This window comes from Nicotiana sylvestris, chromosome 5 (genome assembly GCF_000393655.2).
Source record: "Nicotiana sylvestris chromosome 5, ASM39365v2, whole genome shotgun sequence".
Classification (NCBI taxonomy): Eukaryota; Viridiplantae; Streptophyta; class Magnoliopsida; order Solanales; family Solanaceae; genus Nicotiana; species Nicotiana sylvestris.
Genome location: NC_091061.1, coordinates 139,915,286 through 139,929,838, shown reverse-complemented (window position 1 = coordinate 139,929,838; position 14,553 = coordinate 139,915,286). Strand labels below are relative to the sequence as shown.

The 14,553-nt window shown below is 41.0% G+C and overlaps 1 protein-coding gene across 1 annotated transcript; it reads right to left on the bottom strand.

The window, feature by feature from the left end:
- Positions 1 to 4,555: 4,555 nt before the first annotated feature.
- LOC138869398 (uncharacterized) lies at positions 4,556 to 5,206 on the bottom strand. Its single transcript, XM_070147014.1, has 2 exons — positions 5,098 to 5,206; positions 4,556 to 4,998 (listed from the first exon to the last, which is right to left on the bottom strand). The coding sequence occupies exons 1-2, from the start codon at positions 5,204 to 5,206 to the stop codon at positions 4,556 to 4,558; spliced, it is 552 nt and encodes a 183-aa protein (XP_070003115.1).
- Positions 5,207 to 14,553: the final 9,347 nt, after the last annotated feature.

The following is a 14,553-nucleotide window of genomic DNA, read 5'->3' as shown; positions in this document are numbered from 1 at the left end:
GTTTTTATTTATAATGGTATTTTGAATTGAAGGAAAATAAGTCAAGAATCAAGAAACACTCAGTATTTCAAAATTGTGGTTATATCCTACCTAAATTACATAAGATTATTGCAATAATATTAGAAGATCTCATTTTTTCGGGAATCTTTACAAAGAGTTTTTCAGTGAGGGAGCGAGTTTTCTTTTTTCTTGTATTTCCGAAAAGAACGTAGATTAATTATCAAAAATTCCTAACGCACTAGGACTTCTTTTTTCTTTTGTGAGAGACACAATTCTTCATAAATTTTCCAACGATTATCAGAGGCGGAGCCAGGATTTCAAGTTCACGGGTTCGAGATTCTAATCGTTTTAAGCTGCCGGGTTCTAAATTAATAATTTATATATATTCAATGAATTTTTTACGACAGATACATGGTTTGAACTTGTCACGACCCGAATTTCTCACCGCCAGGACCGTGATGGTGCCTAACATAGCACTCGCTAGGCAAACCAACGTTAGAGTTCTATTCACATTTTTTCTTTACTTTTTATAATTAAAATTTAACAAAACTAAATCAACGGAAATAAAAGCGGAAGTACATAATTAACTGATTATCCTTATACTATTAACAAAATCGAAACAGTTATCACCCGGAAACTGGTGTTAAAACCCACAAATATTTTATGAATATCTACAAGTATTGGTCTAAAAGAAAAGTACATCTGTCTTGAAAGAAAATAAAATAGAAATGTAGAACATAGGAGGGGACGCCAAGGCCTGCGTACTACATTGGGTCTCCTGGATGAATGCCTGCAACCAACCTCTCAATCAGCCACAACCAGCTCCAAAATCTGCACAGATAGTGCAGAGTGCAGTATCAGTACAATCGACCCCATGTACTGGTAAGTGCCGAGCCTAACCTCGACGAGGTAGTGACGAGGCTAAGGCGGGGCATTTACAATATAACATGCACACAATTAATAATAAAGCAAAAGGAAGTACGGAACGAAATGGAACAGTAACTTGCAGTAAAACAAATACGGAACTCAATTATCTTGCCAGTACTCAGTTATAACCAATCCTTAAGAGAGTTACAATGCTACAGAATAAAATCACAGCAGAGGAAGAATACATAAACAACAAAATGATGCTGCACGCATCCCGATTCCATCATATAATCAGTTAAAGTATGAACATTCACCCTTATTACTCCTCGTTGCAGCGTGCAACCCGATCCCACCAGTCCACTCTTATCACTCCTAAATATATCACCCTTATTCCTCTTGTTGCGGTGTGAAACCCCATCCCACCTGTCCACCCTTATTACTCCTTGTTGCGGCGCGCAACCTGATCCCATCAGACAATCACATTTCACTTTTATTCCTCCTGTTGCGCCGTGCAACCCGATCCCACCATATCAATACCAATCACACAATAAGAATAGAAATTTCACAGTTTATCTCAAAAATCCTCCACAATATTTAAACCTCAAACCAAGTCAAATAGAAGACTATACAATTATGAAATCTCATCAATTATTACTACACATCGAGACCAACCCAAAATGTATTGTGAAACACCAATAATCCAACTTAAACTAATAATGTAATGAAATGAAACTACGGAATAATTAATACCTACAATAAAGAAAACAACATCTAAAAAGAAGCAATTAGACATGGAAGCATCAATAAGCACGTAGCAGTTAAGACATGAAGACAATATATTAGAAATGGGGAAGGGAACATGCTAAATAGATAATTTGGCGGCGCATAGGTACTCGTCACCACACCAATACGCCACACACATGGAATTTCACATAACAATTAAGTCGGGGATCCCTAATCCCTCGAGTCAAAGTTAGACCAAACACTCACCTTAATCCAACGGGCAATTCAAAGCTCAATAACCACTTTACCTCTCGATTCCACCTCCAATCCACTCGTATCTAGTCATAATTAACTTAATAACATCAATTATCGCTAAAGAATCAATTCCAATGCACAATTATAGGTTTTCCAATATTTTTCCCAAAAAGTCAAAAATCGACCCCGGGCCTGCTTGGTCAAAACTCGAGGTTCGGACCAAAATCCATTCACCCATTCACCCACGAGCCCAAATATGCAATTGGTTTTGGAATCCGACCTCAATTTGAGGTCTAAATCCCAAAATTTTGAAATTTCTAAGTTCTATCCAAAAATCCCCAATTCCACCATGAAAAACCCTAGATTCTAGGATGAAATCTTGTGAAAAGAAATAAAAGATTGAAAGAAATGAGTTAAGAATCATTTACCTATGATTTGGGGAAGAACGAGCTTTTGGAAAATCGCCTTTTGAAGTTTAGGTTTTGAAAAATGGGAGAATGAATGAAAAATCCCGTCGAAGTCCAAAGTTATGAGCTGCAGATGTCGCATTGGCAACCTGAGCTTCACATTTGTGAAGCTTGCAAATGCGAGAAAGGTATCGCAAATACGAACCCCTCGCATTTCTGCTGCCTTAGCAAATGCGAAGTCCTAATCGCAAATGCGAACAATGGACTTCCGCAAATGCGGCCTTTTTCCTTCGCAATTGCGAAGTACCCAGTCCCCTCCCATGCTCGCAAATGCGAATATTCTTCGTAAATGCGAGCTCACATTTGCGAGATTTGCAGACCTGAACACACCAGCAAATTTTTCTTAAGTCCAAAACACTCCGTAACCTATCCGAAACTCACCCGAGTCCTCGGGGATCCAAACCAAACATGCACGCAAATCTTAAAACATAATACGAACTTGCTCGTGCGATCAAATCGCCAAAATAACATTCCAAACTACGGATTTAACACCAAAACACATGAAATTTTCAAGATAGTTTTAAAACTTTTATTTTCTCAACCAAAGGTCCGAATCACGTCAAATAAATTTTGTTTTCACCAAATTTCACAGACATGACTTAAATATTATATTAAACCTCTACCAGACTCTGGAACCAAAATACAGGCCCGATACCAACGAGATCAAACATTAATTAATTTCTTTAAATTATTGGATTTTCAGTATTACAATTTTCATCAAAAATTCATTTCCCGACCCGGGACCTCGGAATTCGATTCTAGGCATACGCCTAGGTCCGATATTTTTCTACGGACCTATCGGGACCGTCAAATCATGGGTCCAGGTCCGAACGTTGACCGAAGTCAACAGAAATTAACTTTTTAGGCCAAAAATTGTTATTTTATAAATTTTCAAAATAAAGGCTTTCCGGAATCACTCCCGGACTACTCACGCAAATCGAAAAGAGATAAAATGAGGTTTTTAAGGTCTCGAAACACGGAATCAGTTTCAAAAACAGAAGATGACCTTTTGGATCGTCACATTCTCCACCTCTAAAATAATCGTTCGTCTTGAAACGGACATAGAAAAGTACCTGAGCTGGTGAAAAGATGGGGATATCTGCTCCACATATCAGACTCAGACTCCTATGTAGCTACCTCCACAGGCTGACCTCTGCACTACACACGAACCGAAGGATGACTCTTCAATCTCAACTGACAAACCTGCCGGTCTAGAATAGCTATCGGCTTCTCCTCGTAGGTTAAGTCCTTGTCCAACTGGACAGTGCTGAAGTCTAACACGTGGTATGGATCACCGTGATACTTCCCGAGCATGGACACATGGAATACCGGATGGACTACTGATAAACTAGGTGGCAATGCGAGCTTGTAAGCCACCTCACCCACTCTCCGAAGAATCTCAAAAGGCCCAATGAATCTAGGGATTAACTTGCCCTTCTTCACAAACCGCATCACACCCTTCATGGGTGACACCCGAAGCAACACTCTCTCTCCGACCATGAATGCCACATCACGAACCTTACGGTCGACATAACTCATTTGCCTGGACTGAGCTGTACGAAGTCTCTCCTGAATGATCTTAACCTTATCTAAGGCATCCTGCATTAAATCTGTACCCAACAATTGAGTCTCCCCCGGCTCAAACCATCCGACCGGTGATCGACACCGTCTACCATACAACGCCTCATAGGGAGCCATCTGAATGCTCGTCTGATAACTATTGTTGTAGGCAAACACTGCTAACAACAAGAACTGATCCCAAGAACCTCCAAAGTCAATAACACAGGCGCGGAGCATATCCTCCAAGATCTGAATAGTACGCTCGGACTGTCCGTCCATCTGAGTATGAAATGTTGTGCTCATCTCGACTAGCGTACCCAACTCACGCTGTACTGCCCTCCAAAAATGCGTGGTAAACTGCGTACCTCGATCTGAAATGATAGACACGGGCATATCATGAAGATGAACGATCTCACGGATATAAATCTCTGCCAACTGCTTCGAAGAATAGGAAATTGCCACAGGAATGAAATGTGCTGACTTGGTCAGCATATCCACAATAATCCATACTGCATCGAACTTCCTCTGAGTCAGTGGGAGTTCAACAATGAAATCCATAGTGATACGCTCCCACTTCCACTCAGGAATCTCAATCTTTTGAAGCAAACCACCAGGTCTCTACTGCTCGTACTTTACCTACTGACAATTCAAACACCGAGCTACATATACAACAATATCCTTCTTCATCCTCCTCTACCAATAATGTTGCCACAAGTCCTGATACATCTTAGCGGCACTCGAATGAATAAATACCGGGAACTATAGGCCTTTTCTAGAATAACCTCACGAAGCCAATCCACATTAGGCACACAAACACGACCCTGCATCCCCAAAACTCCATCATCTCCAACTGTAACCTGCTTGGAATCACCGTGCTGCACTATGTCCCTATGGACAAAAAAATGAGGATCATCATATTGCTGCTCCCTGATATGCTCAAACAAGGAAGACCAAGTGACAGTGCAAGCTAAAACATGACTAGGCTTAGAAGCATCCAACCTCACGAACTGATTGGCCAAAGACTGAACATATAATGCAAGCGGTCTCTCACCGATTGGAATATACGTAAGGCTACCCACACTAGCTGACTTCCTACTCAAAGCATCGACCACCACATTGGCCTTCCCTGGATGATACAAGATGGTGATATCATAGTCTTTTAATAGCTCCAACCACCTCTACTGTCTTAAATTGAGATCCTTCTTCTTGAACAAATATTGCAAACTCTTATGATTTGTGAACACCTCACATGACACCCTATATAAATAATGCCTCCAAAACTTCAGCGCGTGAACAATGGCTGCTAGCTCTAAGTCATGAACAGGATAATTCATCTCGTGAATCTTCAACTACCGTGAACCATATGCAATAACCTTGCTATTCTGCACCAACACCGCACCAAGTCCAACACGAGTTACGTCACAATATACTATATAGGGCCCTGAACCTGTGGGCAACACCAACACCAGCGCCGTAGTCAAAACTGTCTTGAGCTTCTGAAAGCTGGCCTCATACTCATCCAACCACCTGAACGGGGCACCCTTCTGGGTCAACCTGGTCATCGGGGCTGCTATAGATGAAAGCACCTCTACAAACCGACGGTAATAACCCGCCAAATCCAAGAATCTCTGGATCTCTGTAGCTTATGTGGGTCTAGGCCAGTTGACTGCCTCAATCTTCCTAGGGTCCACCTGAATACCCTCTATTGATACAACGTGACCCAAGAAAGCAACTGAACTCAACCAAAATTCACATTTCGAAAACTTAGTATATAATTAGATGTCTCTCAGAGTCTGAAGAACGATCCGAAGATGCTGCTAATAGGTTTTCAATATCTTTGCCTTGTGTTTTAATGATCTAATAAACTTAATGTCAAGAACCAGATAGGGAACCTGACTCACTTGGATTACACTGCATCTAACGGATTCCAGCCAAATGTGAACTTGCTATAGCTTTAGGAGGTAGGAACCCAAACAAGGACCTGATACTCTTGTAGGTTCCTCACGGCAGTACAAAGTCAATTGGACACAGTTGGAAATGAAGATTCTGCCGCACTGCACTGTTTCCAGTGCCCACTCATTCTCTGATCAACTAAAGTTCTCACATCACTTCAACTGATGTGATCAAGGTGTATCTAAAATGAGTTTGTACAAAATATCATTCAAGTTACTCAACTCAAGACAATTTGGGCAGGGTGCACAAGAACCAAATTAGGAACCTGATCCCTTGGTGCTCCCCTAACAGAAGTACAAGTCAACTATACAGCTAGAATGCAACTACAGAAAGTGACTGTCCACAACTGTACAAAGAGGAACACAATAGGGACCTGGTCCCTTAGGGTTCTCTGAAAGAAGTATAAGTCAACTACAGTTGGAATGCAACTGCAGAATGTGACTGCCTGCAACAGTGCAGCAGACAGTGCAGCAGTCACTTCCGATTGAGATTGGACATCACTAAGGATATCATTTGTAGTATAAACCTCATACAAGATTCAAGATTCAGGTTCCAACACTTGCAAATACAAAAAATGAAAATTCTCTAAAGTGCTCAAGAACCTCTCTCAAGAACAAAACTGTTGCAACCTCAAGGACCTGATCCAAGATTGATGATATCTTAAGTCCTTAGGGTTGTTGAGTCTTTGTTATGTGTTCTTCATTGTAACTCATATCCAGCTTTCTTAGAAGCGTTAATTAGGAAACCTTTGTAAATCCGTAAACTCCATGAGTTTTTGTCGTGGCTAGGATTAGTCATAACTAAAAGCCTTTGTAACCGTAGTGTGACAAAGTGACTTGTGGTGGAAGCATCACAAGTTAGTCAAAGTCTTTGTAAATAGGATAGTTATAGAGTTGCTTGTGATGAGAGCATCACAAGTTAGTTGAAATCTTTGCAATAGGGTTATTGTAAAGTGGCTTGTAATAGGGAGATTACAAGTTAGTGAAGCTAAAAGCCTACAGGTGTAGGTCATGGTTTTTTGATCCCCTTGTGTGGGATTTTTCCACGTAAAAATCCTCTGCCTTATTTACGTACAACTTTACTAGCATTCACAGTAGAACCCCATAAGGACCAGGTACTTTACTAATTGGTGGACTTACACAAACCTAGCACTGTACCAAACTGATATAGGACCAACTCACTATGTAGTTTAGTTCATTAGTATTTTCAGAGGAAACACATAGAGAACCCGGTTCTCTATACAGTCTGATAGACGCACAGTTTCTAACAAGTGGTATCAGAGCAAGTTTTTTCTAAAAGGTTAACACCTAGAAAGGATCCTTATGGCTACTCCACCAACTTTTGAAAGGAGAGAACCAAAGAAGGAAAAGTACCTGGTACATAAAGCTGATAACAATGATTCGTGTGAGGAAGACAGTGACATGACTTACTTAACCAAAAGGTTTCAGAAGATGGTCAAAAGAAATGGAGAAGTGCTAAAATGGGATAGCTCTAACAGATCAAAGAACAATGATCTTTGTTACAAGTGTGGAAAGGCTGGACACTTCATGAAAAATTGTCCTCTCTTGAAGCAAGAATCCTCCAAGAACTTCAAAAGAAAAAGATCAGCTGACAATATGATGAGACATGCTCTTCCAGCATGAGGGGATTGCTCTAGTGAGAAAGATGATGAACCTGGTACTGGTGATAGTTCCATGATGGCAGTTGAAGGCGAGGAGATTGAATATGACTCAACTTTTGCTTTAATGGATCAATCAGATGATGATGAAGACGATGACAACAAAGAGGTAAATTTCAGGGATGTTCAGAAAAATCTGAAATCCTATTCTCTAAGAAAACTCATGTCTTTAGCTAATGTATTAATCAATGCCTTTTATAGTCTTGTAGAGGATAAGGATTCTTTGACCTTAGAATTAGTAGAATTTGAACAAACTAGAGACGACTTAGTGACTGTAGTTACCGATCATAACAAAACCATTGAAATTTTCAAAAAAGAAAAGAATGATCTTTTGACAGTAATTGCAAACCTAAGGGAAACAATAAATAGACCGGAGATTAAATCAAAACCTGAAAACTCTGGAATAGGAAAGGAAATAGCCAGTGAGGAACACATTAGGCTTGAAAATGAGTTGAAAGCTGCTAGAACTAGGATATGTGGAGAACTTGAGAAAAATAGGCAGCTTCAAGCTGAATTGAAGAAAGTAAAAAGTGATCTTGAGAAATCTCTCAAGTGGACCTGGTCCTCAGATGCTGTCACTGCCATGTACTTCAACAATAGTGGAAACAAGCAGGGAATCGGGTTCCAAAAGGAGAAAACTCCTTACAACCCTCACAACAAGTACATCACAGTTCTTGATAACTGGTTGTGTACCCACTGTGGGAACAATGAGCACTTCAAAGAAAATTTCCAGGCCAGGGCTCAATCTGTTTAGAAAAACAAAGTGTTTACTAACAAAGTGACTACTAACAGGGGACCAAGTACCGCTCGCAAGAAACCAATATTGCCTACATGGACTAGAAAAACCCTTATCCATCCCTTTTATCATCACAAGGGACCCAAACTAGTTTGAGTTCCTAAATCTAACCCATAATTTAGATATGCAGGGAACAGTGGGAGGAATCGGACTACAATGGATCATGGACAGTAGATGCTCAAAGCACATGACTAGAAATACCATGGATTTTCTCTCACTGAAATCCCTGCAAGGAAGGGATGTACCCTTTGGAAAATGGAAAGAAGGGGCACATTCTAGGTATGGGGAAGAAAACAAGGTAGAAGTTCGTGTTTAAGCTGGTGATATGAGCTGCTTGATGTAGTTGATAATGATTTGAAGACTTGGCATAAAGGATTAGGGAGATACAAGTTTCTCACTTCTGGATATATTGATGAAGAAGGACCTGGTCCATGGTCTGTCAAAGTTCAATGAACATGGAGCATGCAATTCTTATGGGAATACTGAGCAGGAGTGAAACGAGGCGCATGATCATACCTCTCCTGAACAAAACCCCCTATGAGTTGCTAACTAGAAGGAAACCCAAGCTGACTCACCTAAGAACATTTGGGTACAAATGCTATGTTCTCAACAATGAAAAGGATCATCTTGGTACATTTGATGCCAAGAGTGATGAAGGAATCTTTCTAGGATATTCTTCTTAAAGCAAAGTCTACAAGGCTACAACAAAAGGACACAATGTATGGAAGAAAGTGGTCATAAGTTATTCAACAAGACTCCCTCTTCTGACAAAGGAGGAAACAATGATGTTCAAGATAATGAACCACTTTTAGCTCCTGCGGAAGTATCTGATGTTTCAAATGACAAGGCTGATATGATGAGTAAGATGATGGAGACAGGTGAAGACAATGCAAAGTCTTCTTTCACTTCTCAAGAGGAACCTAGTACTTCAATTACTACCACTAGAGCTGAAGAAAGAGTTGGAGATGCAGTGCAAGGCACTCCACAAGTAACAGAACAAGGAGTGCATGGAAATCCACTTAACTTACTCAATTCCTTTACCAATCAAACTTCAGTCCCAAATTAGAAACACAAAAGCTCCCATCTAGTTGATAATATAATCACCCCCTTAATTTTGGAGTTTAGACAAGATCAAAAACCAGAAATTCCCTAGCCCTCTCAGTATTTCTATCCCAAATAGAACCCAAAAATATCAAGGAAGCCTTGAAGGATGTAGACTATATTACTGAAATGCAAGAGGAACTACATCAATTTGAAAGAAACAAGGTGTGGAACCTGGTACCTAGACCCTCAAACAGAACCATCATAGGGACCAGGTGGGTATTCATGAATGAGTTGGATGAACATGGAAATACTACAAGGAACAAATTAAGGCTTGCTGTCCAAGGATACAATTAGAAGGAAGTGATCGATTATGATGAGACTTTTGCCCCAGTAGCTTGCATGGAAGCTATTAGGATCCACATTGCCTTTGCTTCACATATGAAATTCACCCTATTCCAAATGGATGTGAAGAGTGTCTTCCTGAATGGTTTTCTCAAGGAAGAAGTCTATATCAAGCTACCTCCAGGTTTTTAAATGTCATGTACATCCTGAACATGTATTCAAATTGGATAAGGCACTGTACGTATTGAATCAGGCCCCTAGAGCCTGGTACGAGAGACTATCCAAGTTTCTCTTGGAAAATGGCTTCACAAGAGGAAAGATTGACAATGCATTGTCTTTGAAGAAACGGGGAAGTAACCTGCTCATTGATCAGGTTTATGTGGATGACATCATAGTTGGAGCCATAACTAACTCATTATGTGAAGAATTTGCTAAACTCATGGGAAGTGAGTTTGAAATGAGTATGATGGGGAAACTGAATGTCTTCCTAGGTCTTCAAGTGAAGCTGTCCATAAAGGGAACGTGTATCAGTCAGCAGAAATGCATCAAAGAACTCTTGAAAAGGTTTCATATGGAAGCATGGGAATCATTGGATCTCTACTCTACCTTACTGTTAGCAGGCCAAACATTGTATTCAGTATGGGATTACGTGCAAGGCTCCAATCAAATTCTAAGGAATCTCATCTAAAGGCTGCTAAGAGAATTCTGAGATATTTTAAGGGCACACAGAACCTAGTTCTGTACTATCCTTCAGGGGACAATTTCTACCTTATTGGTTATGTTGACGCTGATTATGCAGGCTATCTAGCGGACAGAAAAAGCACATTTGGAATGGCTCATTTCCTTGGATCATGTTTTATCTCATGGGGTACAAGGAAACAAAACTCAGTAGCTCTCTCAACAACTGAAGTAGAATATGTTGCAGCTGCCTCGTGATGTGCTCATTCTCTGTGGATCAAGCAACAATTGGAAGTTTTTGGTGTATACACTGATTGTGTACCGCTTCTATGTGACAACACCAGTGCTCTCAATATGGCAAAGAACCCGGTTCAACACAAAAAAACCAAGCACATTGATGTCAAACACCATTTTCTCAGGGACAATGTGGAAAAAGGTCTTATTTGTATAAGATTTTGTTGCACAAATGATCAAATTGCAGATATCTTCACCAAAGCTCTGAGTAGGGAACACTTTGAGAAACAAGATGGCACTGGGATTACTTAAAATTAATTGAGAACCTGGTTCTGCTAACATGAGTATAATAGTCACACTAAGGTAAAATTGGCTAAAGTGTTTTCTGACTAGGCCTAGCTCACATCTATACCATTGCAGGTAAACACGCATGATGATCATAGAAGCTAAAGGTACAGTGTTGAACTTCGGAGGAGAGCTGCAAAAACCCTTTTACAAAAGCAGGTCAGGAACCTGGTTCCTGCACCACAGGTTAGTAGTAATGTGTTTTTTCGCATGCTTGTTATAAAAAAAGATACCAAAATTAATTCAACTGCCACATCATCCGACTTTTCAAACCAGCAGTTCCAAAACATTGTCTCCCTTTGCATCTTTTTAATTTTTTCTTCAGAACTCTCTACTACTTCTCTCACCATGGCCAACAAATAATCGTCTTTTTCTCTTGCCATCAACATCACTCCCACATCTCCTCCTCCCTTAACACCATCACCAGAAACCCACTTCTTCACTATTCTTGATACTACTGTACCCATACCGGTTTCCTCCTCATCTCCAGTCACCCCTACTCATCCATCAAACCCTGTCTCACTTTCATGTGTTGCAAGCCCTACTACTCATATGTTCCTGAATCTCAGGGGGAAGAAACTCCATTCTTAGGGGATGAAAGGACTCTGGTGCTTTTTGAGTCTCCGGTTCAGGACACCATCATAGAAGAACCTAATTCTCTTTTAGTTGAAACAAACCAGGTGTTGTAGAAGAAAGAGTCTTTTGAGTCTGCCTTGTAGAAGAGTAAGTAGAGTATTAAAAAAAAGAAGAAGAGGTTGATGAAATAGGGGGAAGCTGTAGCTAATAAACACATTCCAGTGGTTGAGGTTGATAAAGATGCTGTGGAGGAACCTAGTTTCTTAGTAAAAAGATCTACAGAAGTTTATGGTTGAGAAAGATTTGTTTTGAAAAGTGCCATTGTGGCTTTTGCAAGAAGGAACGGGAAGTTTGTTGAAATATCTAGAAAATAAAAGTGGGAAACTGTGGGAGGACCTAGTTCAGTGAAGACCATTCCAAGTGACAGTGGCCTTGGGCAGAAGAGTTAACTTAGAAAAGTCTTGTGGGGTCGCACACTTGCCCGACAATCTAGGAGATGGCAGGTGTGAGACAAGTTCTGGACTTAGGCAACTAGTGGAGAACCTGCGGGAGAAACTGCTTGACTAACAGTTGTCTGCAACTGCCCGAATGAACCTAGCTCTCAAAACCATTGCTGCCTCTTCTTCCGAGCCTCCCTCTTCTAGTACCCCCTAGGAGCCTCTCAGTGGCCAGTTATCTTTTGCTCTGATGATTTTGTTGTTGTTGTTTTTCTTTTTTGTTTGTCTTTTTTTGATGGCATGTTGGATTTCACAATTTCTGCTCCTGTTGAAACAATCAATTTTCATATCAATAAAACAGCTCTACTTTTGCTTGTACAATGCTTGTTTTCCCTTTTGCTTCTCTCTTCTATCATGATTGTGTGCACATATGTGGCATGAGTTAGCTTTGTTGGACTTCTTTATGCCTTTTTGTATGACTGTTTCTTTTTGTTGATGCCAAAATGGGGAAGAATAGAGTCATAGAGTCAGGAAGAACATATGCAGACATATGTTAGGGGGAAGAGTAGAGTCAGGGGGAACATATGCAGTTGTTGGTACCTTAGCTGGTTAATCAAATAGTCACCAATGCTAAAAGTTTGTCATCATCAAAAAGGGGAAAAATTGATGGGCTTAACGTCTTTTAATCTATGTTTTGATAATCTAACAAATAGAAGATGACCTTTTGGATCGTCACATTCTCCACCTCTAAAATAACAGTTCATTCTCAAACGGACATAGAAAAGTACCTGAGCTGGTGAAAAGATGGAGATATCTGCTCCGCATATCGGATTCGGACTCCCAGGTAGCTACCTCCACAAGCTGACCTCTACACTACACACGAACCGAAGGATAACTCTTCGATCTCAACTGACGAACCTAACGGTGTAGAATAGCTACCGGCTTCTCCTTGTAGGTCAAGTCCTTGTCCAACTGGACAGTGCTGAAGTCTAACACATGGGATGGATCACCGTGATACTTCCCAAGCATGGACACATAGAATACCGGATGGACTACTGATAAACTAGGTGGCAATACGAGCTCATGAGCCACCACACCCACTCTCTGAAGAATCTCAAAAGGCCCAATGAATCTAGGGCTTAACTTGCCCTTCTTCACAAACCGCATCACACCCTTCATGGGTGATACCTGAAGCAACACTCTCTCTCCGACCATGAATGCCACATCACGAACCTTACAGTCGGCATAACTCATTTGCCTGGACTGAGCTATACGAAGTCTCTCCTGAATGATCTTAACCTTATCTAAGGCATCCTGCATTAAATCTGTACCCAACAATCGAGTCTCCCCCAGCTCAAACCATCCGACCGGTGATCGATATCGTCTACCATACAACGCCTCATAGGGAGCCATCTGAATTCTCGTCTGATAACTGTTGTTGTAGGCAAACACTGCTAACAACAAGAACTGATCCCAAGAACCTCCAAAGTCAATAACACAGGCGCGGAGCATATCCTCCAAGATCTGAATAGTACGCTCGGACTGTCCGTCCATCTGAGTATGAAATGATGTGCTCATCTCGACTCGCGTACCCAACTCACGCTGTACTGCCCTCCAAAAATGCGTGGTAAACTGCGTACCTCGATCTGAAATGATAGACACGGGCACACCATGAAGATGAATGATCTCACTGATATAAATCTTTGCCAACCGCTTCGAAGAATAGGAAACTGCCACAGGAATGAAATGTGCTAACGTGGTCAACATATCCACAATAATCCATATTGCATCGAACTTCCTCTGATTCAGTGGGAGTCTAACAACGAAATCCATAGTGATACGCTCCCACTTCCACTCAGGAATCTTAATCTTCTGAAGCAAACCACCAGGTCTCTACTGCTCATACTTTACCTGCTGACAATTCAAACATCGAGCTACATATGCAACAATATCCTTCTTTATCCTCCTCTACTAATAATGATGCCGCAAGTCTTGATACATCTTAGCGGCACCCGGATGAATAAAATACCGGGAACTATGTGACTCCTCTAGAATAACCTCATGAAGCCCATCCACATTAGGCACACAAACACGACCATGCATCCCCAAAACTCCATCATCTCCAACTGTAACCTGCTTGGAATCACCGTGCTGCACGTGTCCCTATGGACAAGAAAATGAGGATCATCATACTGCTTCTCCCTGATACGCTCAAACAAGGAAGACCGAGCGACAGTGCAAGCTAAACACGACTAGGCTTAGAAACATCCAACCTCACGAACTGACTGGCCAAAGCATGAACATCTAATGCAAGCGGTCTCTCACCGACTGGAATATACGCAAGGCTACCCATACTAGATGGCGATATCATAGTCTTTCAATAGCTCCAACCATCTGCTGTCTCAAATTAAGATCCTTCTGCTTGAACAAATATTGCAAACTCTTATGATCCGTGAGCACCTCACACGACACCCCATATAAGTAATTCCTCCAAAACTTCAGCGCGTGAATAATGGCTGCTAGCTCTAAGTCATGAACTGGATAATTCTTCTCGTGAATCTTCAACTACCGTGAAGCATATGCAATAACCTTACCATT